At 39.6% G+C, this 16,336-nt stretch overlaps 1 protein-coding gene across 2 annotated transcripts in view; it reads left to right on the forward strand.

Annotated features, from left to right (window-relative positions):
- insyn1 (inhibitory synaptic factor 1) overlaps positions 1-15,182 on the forward strand; it is a 65,893-nt gene extending 50,711 nt beyond the window's left edge. For both annotated transcript variants that reach the window (XM_084720218.1, XM_084720227.1), the window contains exon 3: positions 13,862-15,182. In XM_084720218.1, coding sequence (XP_084576344.1) covers positions 13,862-14,686 — 825 coding nt within the window. In that variant the 3' untranslated portion in view covers positions 14,687-15,182. The remainder of the gene's footprint in view (positions 1-13,861) is intronic.
- The last annotated feature ends 1,154 nt before the right edge of the window (positions 15,183-16,336 follow it).

Raw genomic sequence — 16,336 nt, forward strand, 5'->3', positions numbered from 1 at the left:
AAAATCAAATATCACAACCAGGTTCCAACATTGACCATGGCCACAACAAGCACTAATTGTTGCCATTTTGTGAGCATTTGCCGACACAACATTACAGTTCCAGAAACACCCCGATTGCATTGTGCATTTTAATTCAACTGTCTATGAAAACAGTACTCATCACTAGCGAATCGATATATCAAGATTTATTAAGCCTACTCCAATTGCTCGTGTGATCCTTACAGAAGAACCAGAAACACAAAAGGCTGACTATGAAAAGAAAAAGAGGTAACACAAATTTCAGAATGAATGGTAGCAGAGGCTAGAATATGACATATCTAAGGTTGATAGGTTTGTGTTCAGAAACTGCATTAAATTGCCTCTCTTACGTTTTTAATTATTTTTATTTTTTTTTACATAAATTTGCACTTGGGCCATCAAAAATGTATTTTGGCCACCAAATTTAGGGGTTTGGTGGCCTGTGGACACAGTGCTTAAAAACATCCATCCATGACAATACTTTTATCCAAATACCTCAATAATCAATAGTGGTATTAATATTGACTGTGACAATATAGTAGGGATGACTATTGGTTCTTTCACAAAATATTATACAATTAAATGTTTCATAAATAATCATCTGTGATGTGGATATACTGACTAAAGGCAAATAAAGAAAAGCTGGAACTATCTGGTTGGTTCAGAAAATTACATAATTTTAGTGTAATGCAACCTTTAAAACCAAGAAGAGACAACACTTAAGGTGTATCACAATATAACTATATCCAAAATCTAAGACTATAACTAGTCTCACATCACATCATTGATATATTGATATATTGCCCAGTCCCATCACAGAACCACATTTCTGCCATATTACATCTCAATGAAGCCTAAAACTTGGACCTTAAGTTGAAATTTTCTACACAGAATGAGTAAAAGTAGTTCCTTTTGACAAAAAGTGATGAACAAGAAGGTTTCCATGTGCACCTTATTTTCTTTTCATTTATTATTTTCTTTTAATACAGATCAAAATCTTGTCAATTGTAAATTAATTGACAATTTGAACTATTTAGTGTCTCTCCACAATAATGCAGGGCCAATAAACAATCCAAACCCCAAGAAGCACTCACAGCTCTTATTCCAACATAGTAACTCAGTCAGAAATCAAATGTGTATATATTTAATTTCCCGTCACCCCCAACTTTCTGCTTGGCTATACACAGCATCTGATGTAAACAGGCTTTGACAGCCCAGAAAAATTGCTTATATTCTGCTGTGATATTTTTATGTACCAACATGTTTACAGCAGTGTTTAGTACCTATTTAACTGCTATAGCAAGAATTATGTGAGGTATTGTTATTGTAACAAATCAACTTCAACCACAGTAAAAAAAACTTACATTTCCCAATTAACACACAAAGTATTATAAGTCATCAGCACAAAATGGGATAAACATCGAGCTATGGGACTCTACTCTACTGTATCTTATTTTTTTCTTCAGGGTAGACTTGCTGCTTATCTCCTTACTGGTTTGGCCTGCAGACAAACTGGCAGTGTGAAGTGTCAGGGTGAGGGATTTACTGCTGGATTGCGCTGAGCCGCTTCCTGTAGTGTCGTGTTCTCCCCCCCGTCAGAGAGATTCTCCCCTTTTACCAGGAAGGGTCAACTATGTTTCCCCTCGAACTCCACCACACACACACACACACACACACACACACTGACCGACACACATTCTCTGTGCTCTGACAAACTGCAATCACTTCGGACTCTGCTACAGAAAGACACCGTGTTGTTAATGAAATCTCTACCAAGTCAATAACACGGGTCTGTGTGGCCCGGCTGCGCTCACATGCACACCTTTTTTTTTTTTCTTCGCATGTGACCAGTGTGACCTGACAGTTCTCAGGCCTAATCCGAGCACTATCTCAGGGAAGCAGGCAGAATGTGGAGCCCCGTAGCGTGGCACTACCATCTTTTTCTGGTCATTACCGGCGCTAGGCCTCTCAACATGGATAGAAGCAATGAAGGAGAACCTCAATAAATGATCAGTGTGCTCTGCCAGGGCTAACGCATGCTGCATCTGCTGCCTCCCTGTTGCTGGAAGACAGACTTCCCATCTTGCTCCCACACTGATTGTACAACCCGTAACCTCTCCAGCATAATAGTATAAACCTTCCAAATTTGCTATACAGCAGGTGGATGAGTCTGCCCAGTTTAATGACCTAAATTTGGCTAAGGAAGTGCTTGATTTCTCAGGCCTCAAGGACGACAGAAGCCCACCTCTTCTGAAGCCCCAAAGGGATAAACGAGGCCCATTATGCAGTGAAGTTTGTAATGATGCTTTTGATTAGTGAGTTGTCAGGAGGTATTGGCCCTACGCTCATCACAGCGTTGTTTAGCACTTTAAGGCCTCCATAAAGATGAGTGTTTTTTGAGAAAAGATGAAAAAGCAGGGGGCATGCGCCTAATGAAGTCTCAGGCTTATAGCCCCTCTCATGACAGGATAATTACACCAAATGCTTCCAGCGAACACTTCAAAGGACACTTCATCCCTGTGCCAACACCACGCAACACATCTCACCAATCAAGATGGCCTGACCTAAATCAGGTCCCCCTGGCTTGTCTGTAATGGCCCCCGCCCACAGACCCACTGGACCTCTGCAGAGTCAATGGCTTAAGAATCACAAACACACTCCCTGTAATTGAGGAGGACAGTCAGCATATAGGAATAAGTCTTTCTGATGCTGCTGTAGAAACATATTGAGAAGTTAGTCACATAGTATGTAAAAGGGTGTCATGTGTAGCAATAATGAGGAGAGTAAACACACAGTAGTAGAGCACAAAAATCCAGAAACATGCAAACACCTGTCACCTGAGTCGCACTTTGCATACCATCAGTCTTTAACATGCATTTGCTTTGAAGGGTGGATCACAGGATGCATTCCTCTGAATTTACTAAAGTTCACACAATTTGTGTCAGCTTGTGAAATGTGATTTTGAAGCGGAGATGTGAAATGTGCATCTTTAATAAAGTGACAGTCCACACAAAATATATATTTACGGCATGTGAGTATGAAACAGTCCCTGTAAACTTAAAATGTGGCTGTTGTTGTTTGCTCTCTCTTAAAGGGATAAGATTAGGATTATTTTGATGTTGGGTTGCATGAGGTACTTGTCAATAGTCAGTGTATTAACAACAGTAGATGCCAGTCGGCATGCCCCCTGTTTGGAGAAGCAGAGAAGGGCACCAGCATGGAAGGTATGCAATGTACTGCTGTGGATGGGGTCAGCAACAAAAGACATTTCAGCCACTTAAAAAAGATCCGCCTAAAAAAAATGTATATACATTTGAAGTCTATGCAATATTTAGAATATTTTTACTGCTTTACTTTGCTATCAGACTGCTCCAATGGGAAACCAGCATTATATAAGCAAAATATCTTTTTCTCCAAACCAAGTAGATTCCATGGGTGAAATCAGTCATTTTACATCACAGAACACAGGAGCTGCTGGTCCACTGCTGCCTCGATCTGTTAGTTTGCTTGTGTGATTGTGTGGCTTTGGTGCTTTAAACAGATAGTTCAGATTCACAGAGGTCACACAATAACACAAACAAACAGATTGTGTTCTGTACAAACTCCTGTTTTCTGTGAGGTAAAATGACTGATTTCGCCCATGGAGTTTGGTTGGTTTGGAGAGAGGGGGACTTTGGCTTATAAAATGGCAATTTCTTGTTGCAAAAGGCTGTCTGATAGCAAAACAAGGTGGTGAAAATATTCAAAACATAGCATTCACTTAAAATGATACTGGTTATTTTAGGTAGACCTTTTTTAGTGGCTAAAATACCTTTTGCTGCTGACCGTTTTCACAGCAGTTCACGGCACTCCTCTCTCCTCTCCCTCTTCTCCTAACTGGGGCCACGTCAACTAGCATCTACTGTAGGTAATACACTGACTATTAAGTAACTCATACAACTCCATGTCAAATATGGCTACAGTCATGTTGAAATCATAGGTGTTGCAGTGGGTTTCAGTTATGTTTTCACTGCAGAAATATAGTATCAAAATGCCAATTATAAATTATACTTAATTGACTCCTGAAACATTATTAATTACTCTGCTGTCCACCTTTGCACTCAGGATGATTTAAGCACTCATATTTTTAACAAACTCTGAATACTCTGCTTCTGTCTCAATCTTCATGCACAACCATGTTGGGATTTACACACATCCATGTGCATTGGTTCGTACGTGTCAGTCAGAGCACCAGCCTCCTGCTTCACAAATCTGCTCCAAGCTTTCATCTAACGTGGCCCAAGCTTTCAAGCCCACAGTGCTGTGCAGATATTTTAACATTCTGCATGTTCATCACATACAGCTGGGTAATATTAAGTACGTAACACAAAATTCAAAATACTCTGTAGTGAATAAGATGTCTGGAAGAGATTGCACACGTTTACAAGTCACTGGACAATTTCTCTGGTGAATCCAGTAAATATGTTCTTTCAGAGCAAGTCGGGGATGATAAATTAGCTTCTGGGGGATAAGATAAACCATATCACCACAATGTGAGTGGCTTGGATGTTCCCCACTTCATGTCTTGAGGAGAATTAAATTGAGGGTAAGTAAGCATGGGGTAGAGCGTGAGGAGGAGCTGCAAAACTGCAGGAGCTAACTGCATTAAAACAATATTTGCGAATGTTTTACTTACAAAGCCAGCATGCCAGGCTATTGTGATAATTGCTGAGACTTCCTAACTGGCATAAACTGCTTCCAGCACTGGAAGTGCTGCACAGGGGCAGGCTGGAAATCTATTGTGACATGTTGAGAAAGAAATAACACTTAGATGTGTTTGAATGGCTCCACTGAACACATTTTAGTTTTCCCCATGAAAAAAGCAAAGCCATGCTAGACGCTGGATGCTGCATAATTAACAAACAAGCACTGCAAACTTCTCTCAGTGCTACTCGGAAAATGACTCCTGGAAGAACGGGTGGCACAGAAACAGATGGAGAGAGGCCACTTGAACACAGTGTAATGAAGCAATCGGCAGAAAATTCACTCATACGGCGTGCATTTCAAATGAACCCAGTGAGGGTGTTATGTCTCATTTATTTTGGTAACTCACACCTGATGTATTTTTTTACATATGTACAGACTGCATTGCTGCAGATGCCACATTTCAGGGCTGTTTTTATTTGCTGATAAATACTAGAATATGTATGACGGTGCAAACTTGGAAAGCATGATATCCAGATCATTAGGAACATGTTAAAAATGCTCTTTTACATCACCTGGGTGCATAAGACTTGCAAAAGACAGCAATCTCCATCTGTTTCCGAGATAGCTAACAAAAATCATCTCATACAGAAAGCCATCAATGCACATCAAAACAAGCTATTCCCATTAAACATCTGTTTAAGGATCACCAGAGTGATTAGAACATGTGGTAAATACTACCCTGCTCATCAGAGGCAATTTTACACCAAAAATTTTCTCATTTGCTGATTTTGACCTCAGCTTGTATTTTTTTCAAACAACACACTAAACATTAGTGGTGGAATAAGTTGTTCCTCTGCTAATGTTCCAGTACATTTTCAATTAGCATCAACAGAGGACAGGCACTCACTCAGGGGGAAAAGAAACGGGTACCCACTCGTGATAAATAAATCATGATACCAGGTGGAGCTGAATATCAGAGAGAAGGACTCTTGTAATGATAGTGGACAGTACGGAATCTATTTCCCAAATCACCACTCCAGCAGAGGAGAGGCTCTTCGGAGAGTTTTTACATTACTGACCATCACTCTGTGTTAGATTATCCTTGCCTGTCTTTTCCATCACTGTACCTTTCTGTCACAGACAAGGCTCCAAGTGCCCTCTTTCACTCTGACCCTCAATTACCTGGCACAATCATCTCAGACAGGTGTTGCGGTACAGTAATAAACCCTTGCCTGATGCCACCGAGGCAGCCTCTCTTTTAAAGCACCTCTGAGAGCTCTGAAATGACTGAACTGGGTGTTGATCAGGTGTTGTGACCACAGTTGACTCGTGGCTGCCGGCGTGCAGTGAAAAGGAGAAGCAAAAATTTACAATACCACATATTGCTCTGTAAAGATATACTGTACAAACAAGCTTAGTGTTGGCTGGGCAACCCTGCCTAAAACAACTGTGTTTATAGCTATAATTTGTGTGCTAATCATTCACACACAGAGAATCATAGATATTGTTATATTCATCATTATAGTTTTTAGGAGCTTCCACTAGACACCATTTACAGTAAAGAAAGTAAGTTAAGTTGTCAGCGGAGGCATTGAGAGAAAATTAAAGACTGAAGATAAACTCAAATCCCCAGCACTTATATCCACGCTCATATTATACATTACTGCTTAACTGTGTTGCAAATGGAGTCTTTTCAGTCACAAGGATATGCCATCGCTGCGTCATAAACTTCCTAGAGTGGAAATGCCATAAAGTCCATGGGGGATACACAGCCTAGCTCCAGAGGTTTATCACAGCTTCAAACTGCATATTCAGAATTTTAAAGGAAACAAAACAAAGCAGAGGTCAAAAATACTTATGGGTATATGGGTAACACTTTATAATAACAGTGTTAATGGCAGACTGATAGTTAATACTTATTTCACTGTTAAACAATGCAATTATAATTAATTGTTTGTTAACTAATTATTGGTAATGCTACAATCCATGTCATTTTATCAATAGTATGTGTATTATAAATTAATTTGTTTATAAGTCATATTGTATCATATAGCTGATAAGACAGGATCAGACGTCATCACACAACATTTTATATGCTATATCCAATTTTGGCACTGGTTGTGACGGATAAGCGGAAGACAATGGATGGATGGATGGATGGATGGATGGTTGCGAAAGAGTCAATTCATTACTGATGCCATCTGTATGACTTGTGTGCAAGAAGATCGTCTGTTTCTGTATAGTTATTCTTAATGCCTGCCACTGGGTCAGATACTCAAAATCAAGCACGTATCTACATTTTTCCAGGCAGAGTTACAATGGGCCTCCAACATCAACATAATATGAAAGTTCTGTGTAGAAGCATTATTTAAACTTTAGCTAATAGTGACTTCACTGTTAACAAACAGTGAAATGATAATAATGTTACTGATTACTAGCAATGCTATAAATTATTATTTTATCATTAGTCTGCATAGTAAAGAATAATTAGTTTATAAATTACATACTGTATGATAGATGATAAGAAACAACCATCACAATTACATTCTGATTAGATTAGTAAACTAACAGTTTATTGTTGTACAAATTATAATATTTTATATCCCATATAAAGTATTTGTTAATGATTACAAATGGTTTGTAAACCTTTAAGAAATCATCACATAGAGAAACGTATCAGATATATGTAACATATTGTTAATAGTTAATAATTAGTTTGTAAACAGTCTATAAACATTTGGACAGATAAAGTTGCAACTGATGCTTACAATACTATAAATACTTACAGATGTACGCTTCATTACATGAACTTGCGTAAGTAATGTTCTTATTCAAACCCGAAGCATGATCTTTTCCTCAACTTACACAAATAGTTTTATTTTTAAACATATCCAAGTAATTATTTTGTGCCTGTATTTTGGAAGTTTACCTGAATGTTGCATTTCTATCATTGCTAAGTTGACCACAGGGCCCTGTATGTGCAAAACTGACACTCGGGGGGGTAACTAGTAGGCCACTGGCCAAGCTGTTGTATTTAACAAGCTGGGAGTGAGAACATTATCTGGATGATTATTGTTAGTTGGAGCTGATACTTATAATACTTGGTAAATGGTAAATTAATAAGAATGTTTAGAAATATTGAATATTTAATAGAATATTGAATGTTTGTTAACAGTAAAATAACAATTAGTTTAAGTTTAACTGACTCAGGATTTACCATTTGTTAAAGTGTTATCGCTATATTTACCATTAACTAGTATTTAACTAACAACAAGCCTTTGTTAGAAGCCATCATGACAACTGTCAGGAAGATATCAGTCAAACCTGTGCTGTTTAAACTGTGTGTGTCATCCACTCCACCCACACACAATTATTCTGGCTGATTAGCCTCATGTGCACAGGACCATTAAATGTTGTTACAGTAAACATGAGCTAGTTATTGCATAGGGGATGAGCACTGGACTAATTCTGTTTACTCATGCAATGTTTAGTTAATTTACTCCTGTTAAAAGGACCTGTTATTTCATAGCTGCACTATGGGACTGATGACAGGACAATCTTAAAAAGACATGTGGTATCTCCTACACTGATGTACAGATATGATGCTGTTCCACTGTATAATCTTTCATTGTAAAGTCACATAATTGCTTTTGCCTTCCATCTTTGACTCTTGTAGATTTTCATAATGCGTTTTCTATTTTAAACACATTGCTCGCACTGTTAATGACTGGTTCCTGATGTGTTCATTCATCCTTTGTGCTAAAGCAATCTGCTCCTCCAATTCACTTCATAGCTCCTTCATCACACATCCTCTGACTGGAAGAAAAAGCAGAGACCAGTGTTCATTGTTGCTGCATAGAGCATGTGCTGCATTGTGACCTAGAAAGATTCAGCAGAACCCTTCGAGCTGAGACACTTATCAAGCTAAATTAGCCTACATACCGCAGGCAGGGGTCAGGCTAACCAGCGGTGGAAGCTGGCGCAGCTTACCGTTAACACTCAGGAATGCATTTTAAAATGGAAAATGAGCAGGGTCATGATCCACTGCAGAGATACAGCAACATCCGGGGTGATGCTTGGCAACCAGAAACATTATTCTTACAATAAATTGTAGCTTTCCTTTAACAGGTCACAGTGTAGTGTTCATGTTTTAACTGTTATCGAGGGGAAATCTGTAATATGTTTACTGTAATGAATCATAATATGATCTTGATATGTCTTCAGAAATTAAGGAAACATGCTAAGTTGAAATACTCACTTGTCTGACAACAATGCTACAGCTTTGACATTTTATTTCGGTCCATAACTTGTGTTATTCTTTGCCAGTTCCATCTTAAATAGAGTTCAAAATACTGCTGAATATTTGCAGATATCACTGTCTGTTTATGAGTCGTAAGAAAGCATTAATAATCTTCTATAAGGAGTGGATGTTTATAGCAATTAAATTGAGCATTATGTTAATGGAGTCTGGGAAGAAAAAGGCAGGCAGTCACTGAACTCCACCTCCAGAGTGTGTCTTCTGGGAGCAGTGGGCTTTTTGTGTTCAGGATAACAGGCTTAACTTTACGTCAGCAGACAACTGACGGTAATAAACAGATGATCAACTTACAGAGAAGGACCTGACACACACTTGCTACATATTGCTTCTTTAAAAACAAATTAAATTAGATTTATTTCAAATTACTTCATGCTCATTGCAATAACTGCTAACCAACCAAAAGTCTATATTGGTGTCATGGCAAGCTTGTGAAATACATTTGATGGATAATTTCTTAACCCATTGATTAAATTAAGTCCCTCACTCGAGCTGTGTAATCAAGTAAACAAAGCCATTCAGCCTCCTCTGGGCCCAAGAAACGTCTTACATTAGCAACTCCATGAGTAAAAAGTCGGCAAATCACACAGCAAACACGTTGAGTAATTCAAGGATTAGAGGATTCATACAGCCCAATTCCCTCCGGGCAGTCTGCCAATAGAGAGGCACGGTCCAGGTACTCATGAGGTGTACCATGCCACAACCAGCAGATCTGCAGAAAAGCTCACTGACAGATGAGCCGGTGCCACGCATGCAGACGTACACAGCCAGATTCAGACGCAGGTGTGACTTAATGGCATAAAAAATCTTGGAGAAAAAGGATTCAGGAGCTACAGAAAATGCAGTAGTGAGGAAAATAGCAGCATTCATCACACTCTCTTTCTCTTAAAGGAGAAGTCTATAATATGTTTACTGTAATTTAAGATAAACCACGCTGTGCCATCACAAATTACAGAAACATGCTAAATTGAAATACTCACTTCTGACAATTACAGTCATAGGGTCCTCCTCCTGGTCCAGAGCAACAGTTTTAGTTTACTCGTAATTAGAGTTCAAATTAATGCAGAATGTTCACTGAATCTGTAAGTGTCTGTTCATAAGTGGTAACGAATCATTAATAATCTTTTAGAAGGAGTCGCTGTTTATAACAGTTACATTGAGCAACATGTTAATTGACTCTGGCAGGCAGTAAGGCAGGCAGTCACTGAACTCAACCTCCAGAGAGTGTATTTTCAGAGCAGCAGGAACAGTCTTACACTTACAATGTACGACTTGTTGTCACTTGTTATTGTCAAACTATAATTTTGCGCTTGCCTTGCACTCCTGCAATGTTCCTGCACCCTGTCTGAGCTTCCTCAAGTCTGGGAAGGAGGGGGCATGAGTAAACAAGTCACTTTCACCATACATCATATGGGGATTCAACCTGTTTAATATACCGTCTATGGCTCCAACTTGTTATTTTGACTGCAGTAGTCATTTCTGGATGCGCAATTGCTACACATTGCTCCTTTAAATTTTTGGTTGGTTATGTAAGCCAGTGTTCTTATTTTTGACAAAAGGATTTAGTGTGCAAATTTATGTTAGATTCAAATCATCATCTTGAGATATTTGCACAGGATCATCAAGCTCATGGATGTCAGTTGCCATATTTGCACTGGAAATCACCTGAGCTTTGAGAGAAGAGAATGGCACTCTATCAGCACGTTATCATTTTGCCTTTACAATCAGAAACTCGTGATTCACACTTTTAAAGTTGGACAGAGTATGAAGATGGATTTTGTTTCTAAATGCAGATTTAAGGCTGTGTGTTGTTGATACAACTGTACTCATTTGTAGTCATAAGAGTCAGAAACACAGAAAATAATTACAGAGGCAGGAGAAAAGGGGGGATCATGTTCACAATTCTCAGGGTAAAACTACACGTTCTCTGTTACTCAGCTGCAATTACGTTGCAATCTCATGTGCGCATGTTGTAAAAAAAACTTTTTGGAGTTCAAACCACTAGGCTTAATTGCTGAACGGTTTGGGGGAATGTATCATTTACAAGCTGTGTGAACGCTGAGTGTTTTCAATTTTACAATAGATTGTTGTTGAGTGCAGAACATGCTGATTGAAGGTGCTAAAATGTCAAGTATAGAGGGCTTGGATTTTAGGTGTTGTCAGCAAACCGGTGTGATTTCAGCTGAAGTGCTTTCTATTCATCAAACACTCAACGTCGTGGCTGCTGATGACAGAAGCATTGAGGTTAATTTTAAGGTACAATGAATTATATGCTTTTGCGCGATACATTTGCATGCAGCAGGTGAAAGTTTAGGAGTTTATTTTGTTTGACAAAAGCACTTGGATTAAAATATACATGAGTGTACAAGCATCAAAAGCACTGGGTTAAGTGTTTGTACCATAAAGCCTGTGTAGGTTCAGCTCATTCATCCAGGTGGCTACAACACGAAATCAAGGCAAAATAAATCAGCCGCTGGACTGAGGATGTCGTGTTTTCATCACTCATCTAGTTCAGGGGAGGCCTCTTCACTTCTTCTCTTTCTTTCTCTCTCTCAGAGCTGAAGATGCCTCCTTGATGAGTCACGACACATCTTCAATGCTACAACCTCATTCCGGTGGATATTTAATTTGGTCTTGATGTAGCATAATGTTAATTTACAACACCTGTCCACAGGAGGCCTTGCTGGAAATAAAAACAATTTCAGAAACCATGCACTAACAATTAAGGATTTATGGATGAAAAGTAGTGTAATGACAGGCCGTAAAGGCAAACACAGATATTAGCAGCTGTGAATAAATCTTAAATTTTGTTAAACCTGCCTACAGGGGGTAAATCAGTGGGATGTAAAGCATCTGGAAATGTCATGTAATGTAGTATCTGGTAAGCTGTCACAGAGATTTATATCAAAGTGACTTTCACAATTAGTACTGAAGTTTTCTGCATACTTTTGTCAACTTTTGTCATTAGAGTGAGTCTGTTTATCTTTAATTTTTTTATTTAGTCTATTTGTGCGTGTGAAAATGAGGATCAGTAAGCATTTTGTACTCGTAATGCTCCTAAAAAGACCACAATACGAGTAATAATAATGAACCCCCTGTGTACGTTAAAGGGACCCTGTGGAGATGAGCTGTAAACAAACAAGTCATGTTTACATTCACCAAAATACGTTGTGTGCATCCTTAAAGTCTAACAAATCTGTTGATTTCATTTGGTTGTTAATAAAACATTTACAAAGGCTATTTTTAAAAATATTTCAAATACTGCATTGTTTATATCCATGTTTACTAGCTTGCGGTCTTCTTCCTCCCTGCCTTTGCAGGCACACTGCAGCATTTCTTGGTGTTACTGCCACCTGTTCCTCAGAGGAACAGTGTGACACCACTGGTATGACTGTGTATCGTGTCACAACTCATGCGTGCGCACATGCATGAGATAAACAAAACAGGGACACACTCTTTGAAAAACAGCTCCATCATAGTGTTGGAGGTCTAAAACTCTACAGGGAATCTTTAAGTAATGCAGTGCTGGTGCAAAGAGCCCTTTGTTTTGTTGTGCTGCTTATGATGTTGTCATGTAAAAATTGCACCAGGAGACCAAGCAAACTAAACAACTTTATATGGTGTCAGACACAGTTGCTTAGTTTTTACCTGCTCCAAAATGTTTTCACATTATCAAATGTGAATCGTACCTGGATAGAGTGATGGTGTTTTCACATAGATTTCTTTTTAAAAATGCCTTTTTTTGATGGCACCTGCAATGTTATTGTCAAATATGTGCACTAAAATCACTTTATCCGACACTTAGGTGAAAACAAGACTAAAAGCCTGTTGCCACGCTAACAGCTCTGTGAGGCTAACTCTTCACATACCAACAATTTGTTATCGCCCCTCTGCCACTTACAATGTACCCTTTGGTGGCTGTATCAGACACGGCCAGAAAGCCTCTTAACACTGAAATATTTGTTGTTTGGTAGGTTAAGGCACAAACACTACTTGGGTGGATTTAGGATAAGACCATTATTTGGGATATAATGACAATGTTACATATGCCACGTTTTGGTTTCACATGGGACACAAACACTGACCTCCCGGGTGAAAGTCCTGTATTCTTTGACCCATCCAGTCACCCCGCCTCCTCTTTATGCAGATTTTCTCTCTCTTTATACAATGTTGACAACCGTGGATGGATTTACATTCAGGTCACTTGAAAAACTGTCTGAACATTGGCTCTTTCAGCCGCTAATGTGCACGTCTGTATGAGTCACCAAGGGGCATTGACAAGTAGGGTATGAGACTAGGCTATACTTAAGCAGAGCGGTGCTTTGAGCTAAATACTAACATCAGCATGCTATCATGCTCACAATGACAATGCTAACATGATGTTTTAAACATATGTTTACCATGTTAACTATGTTAGTGTGTCTGTATGCTAACATTTGCTAATTTGATCGATTTTACATGACACTATATGTGAAGTTAGGGAATCTCCAAAGTTATTAAAGTTCATCGTGAGGGGGTCATGAATGTGTGAACCAAATTTCTTGGCAATCCATGCAACACTTGTTAAGGCCTTGCACTCAACACCAATGTCAGCCATGGTCAAAGCCAAAGTCAGTGTCAGAGTGTTTCCTCTATGAAACATACTTGTACAAAATTTTATGGTAATCCATCAAATAGTTTGGTCTGTGTCAAAGTGGCGGGGTATCCATAGAGCTATGTTGCTAACATGCCTAAAAATAAATGTATATACAAATATTTTGCTCTAAATAAAATCTCTTTCTCTTCCACTTTTGGCCAAAGGTTTGCTCCTCATCAGTTTCCTCTCTCCCTTTTCTCTTGCAGGTGGTGGGTCAGATCGATAAACTAACGTCCGACTTTGACTTTGACCTGGAGCCAGATGACTGGACAGTAGCCACGGCCAGCAGCACGTCCAGCAGCGAGCGAGGTTTGGGAGAGGCCTTCAGGCTTGACTTCCTCAATGCAGATGTGCTTTCTGATAGCTGGGAGTTCTGCAGCTACCTGGAGGCAGCCGGTGCCGCCGCCGGCCGCAGATCTGGCGAGCAACCAGGAGATGCGCGACTGGAGCTTGGCCGCGGGACAATCCCCACCCAAACGCAGACCCCCACCCCGCCCCCCACCACTGCCTCGGTCTACTCCCAGATGAATGGCGGGCTGCCCATCCCCAACGGGCCCCGCATTATTACTCCAGACTCATCCAGCGAGGAGGCCAGCAGCTCCACACATAGCCACAAGACTTCCCGTACCTCTGGCACAAGAGAAAGAGTCCGCTTCAGTGACAAAATTCTGTACCACGCGTTGTGCTGCGACGATGATGAGGAGGAGGAGGAGCAGGAGGAATTACAGGAGGACAAGAGTGGCTGTGCTACGCCGGAGAGCGATAGCGAACCCAGTCTCCTGACGAGCTCAGTCACCCCCAAACGTTCTTCCTCCGAGCACTCCCTCCTCCATAACTGTCTGGACCCTTCCTACGTCTCCTCGCCAGCAAAGGGGACGACAGGAGCTCACACACTACCCAGGAAAGGTCTCTTAAACCCCGGCTGCCGCAAAAAACTGTTACGAAATAGCAGCACACAGACTGTCTCTGACAAGAGCACCCAAACTGTACTGCCCTATATTCCAACCAAACAGAAAACAAAGGACCACTGAGAAAGACCTAAGTTTATCATAAATCTCATGAAGAGGACTGTGCATTATTTAATATTAAATACATAGCTCATAGATTAATACACAAATAAATTAATTACTAAATAAATAAATGATATATGGGAAATCACTCGACTACCTAAAGTTATTCTGAGGCTCAGGGAAAACACGATGAAATGAAGCAAAGCAGAGCATTAAGATGAAAGTTACTGGTGGACCAAAAGGTTAGTAGTGCCTGTTCTAATGTTAAAAGATACACTGAATGGATTCCCTATGTGTAATCATTTGAAACCATGACAGAGATTATAAAAGCAATCATTTTTACTCATGTTCAAAAATGAAAGTGAGGTATGAAGAGGTCCTTTCCCCTCCTCATACAATAGTACAAGTCACAAAAAAAAAAGAAAAGAAAATGCTTGTTCCTATAATGTGGATACAAAACGCTGCACATTCTGTACTCTGAATCTGTATAAACATTGTCTTTTTTCATGTTCCAGTTATTTCAAATGTCAAGGAGATTGTTGCTTTCAGCGGGGTAATGTATCTAGATGCACATGTCAAGCCTCTTCCTCTCTTTGATGTCAACAAACAACTTTGAGCGAGGAGCCAGAAAACAACACTATTTACCTGCCCTTGATTTTTATAAATCATTTCAATGTGATCTCTTCCTGGTCTGCAGAAGCTGAAGCAGAGCAGCAAGGAGAAAAACAGATGCATACATACACACAGACACATATACATATATATATGTACATACCGTGTGTATATATATATATATATATATACATATATATATATATATATATATACACACACACACAGTAATTTGAGAATGTGCGGTCTACAAAAGTGACATTTCCAATTTCTTCTCTTCATCCGTGCTCAGCTGTGACGTCATTAGACCCAGGATCCGAGCTTAATAGCGATCCACAAAAAAGTGCTAAAGGTTTTGTCTCTCTATTCAGTTACCCAGTGGGGAATTGAACTCAGCAGAGCAGCGTTTTATTCACAGGGCTAACGCCAATAGCCATTCCTGATCAATATGTTAGAGGGAGCTTGCAGCGAGAGGTCTCTCTGCTGAGCCTGCATGCCACTCTCCTGGGATCTGTGAACAAAAACTCACAGTCAGACCTATTTACTTACACTGAGTGGAACAAAAATTAGAACTGTGGCCCTAAAGAACTGACATTTCAAAAATATGTGCGTCCAGGAGTGAGAGCTGATAGTGGATGGAGAGAGTGTTTCTGTTCAAAGATTTTTTTTTTTTTTTTTTTTAAACAGAGCAATAATCTACCCCAGGGAATGGCTTTGTGAGTCTGCTCCCCTGGTCCTCTCACCCTTACTTTCCTAATGTTGTGTTTTCCAGTTTGAAAAGAAAAAAAGTAAAATGTCATAGTCTTAAAGAGGAAAATCCTGTGAAGCTGACCTTTGTGCCTCTGATCACCTAATGCGTACTTTACCTTCCACAGTAGGCAGAGATGGTTGTACAATCGTATTCATGCACATACTGTAGAAGATAATTTACTAATATATAGATAATTTACTAATATATAGACTAGAATATTATAAACACATTATCTGCTTCAAAGTACAGGCTTTTTGTTGTTGAAACCACTGCTTAGAACCGGCTGCCTTCGACTAAAGATTTTCCCT

The sequence above is a fragment of the Lutjanus erythropterus genome, chromosome 1, assembly GCF_056507025.1.
Source record: "Lutjanus erythropterus isolate fLutEry1 chromosome 1, fLutEry1.hap2, whole genome shotgun sequence".
Lineage (NCBI taxonomy): Eukaryota > Metazoa > Chordata > Actinopteri > Lutjaniformes > Lutjanidae > Lutjanus > Lutjanus erythropterus.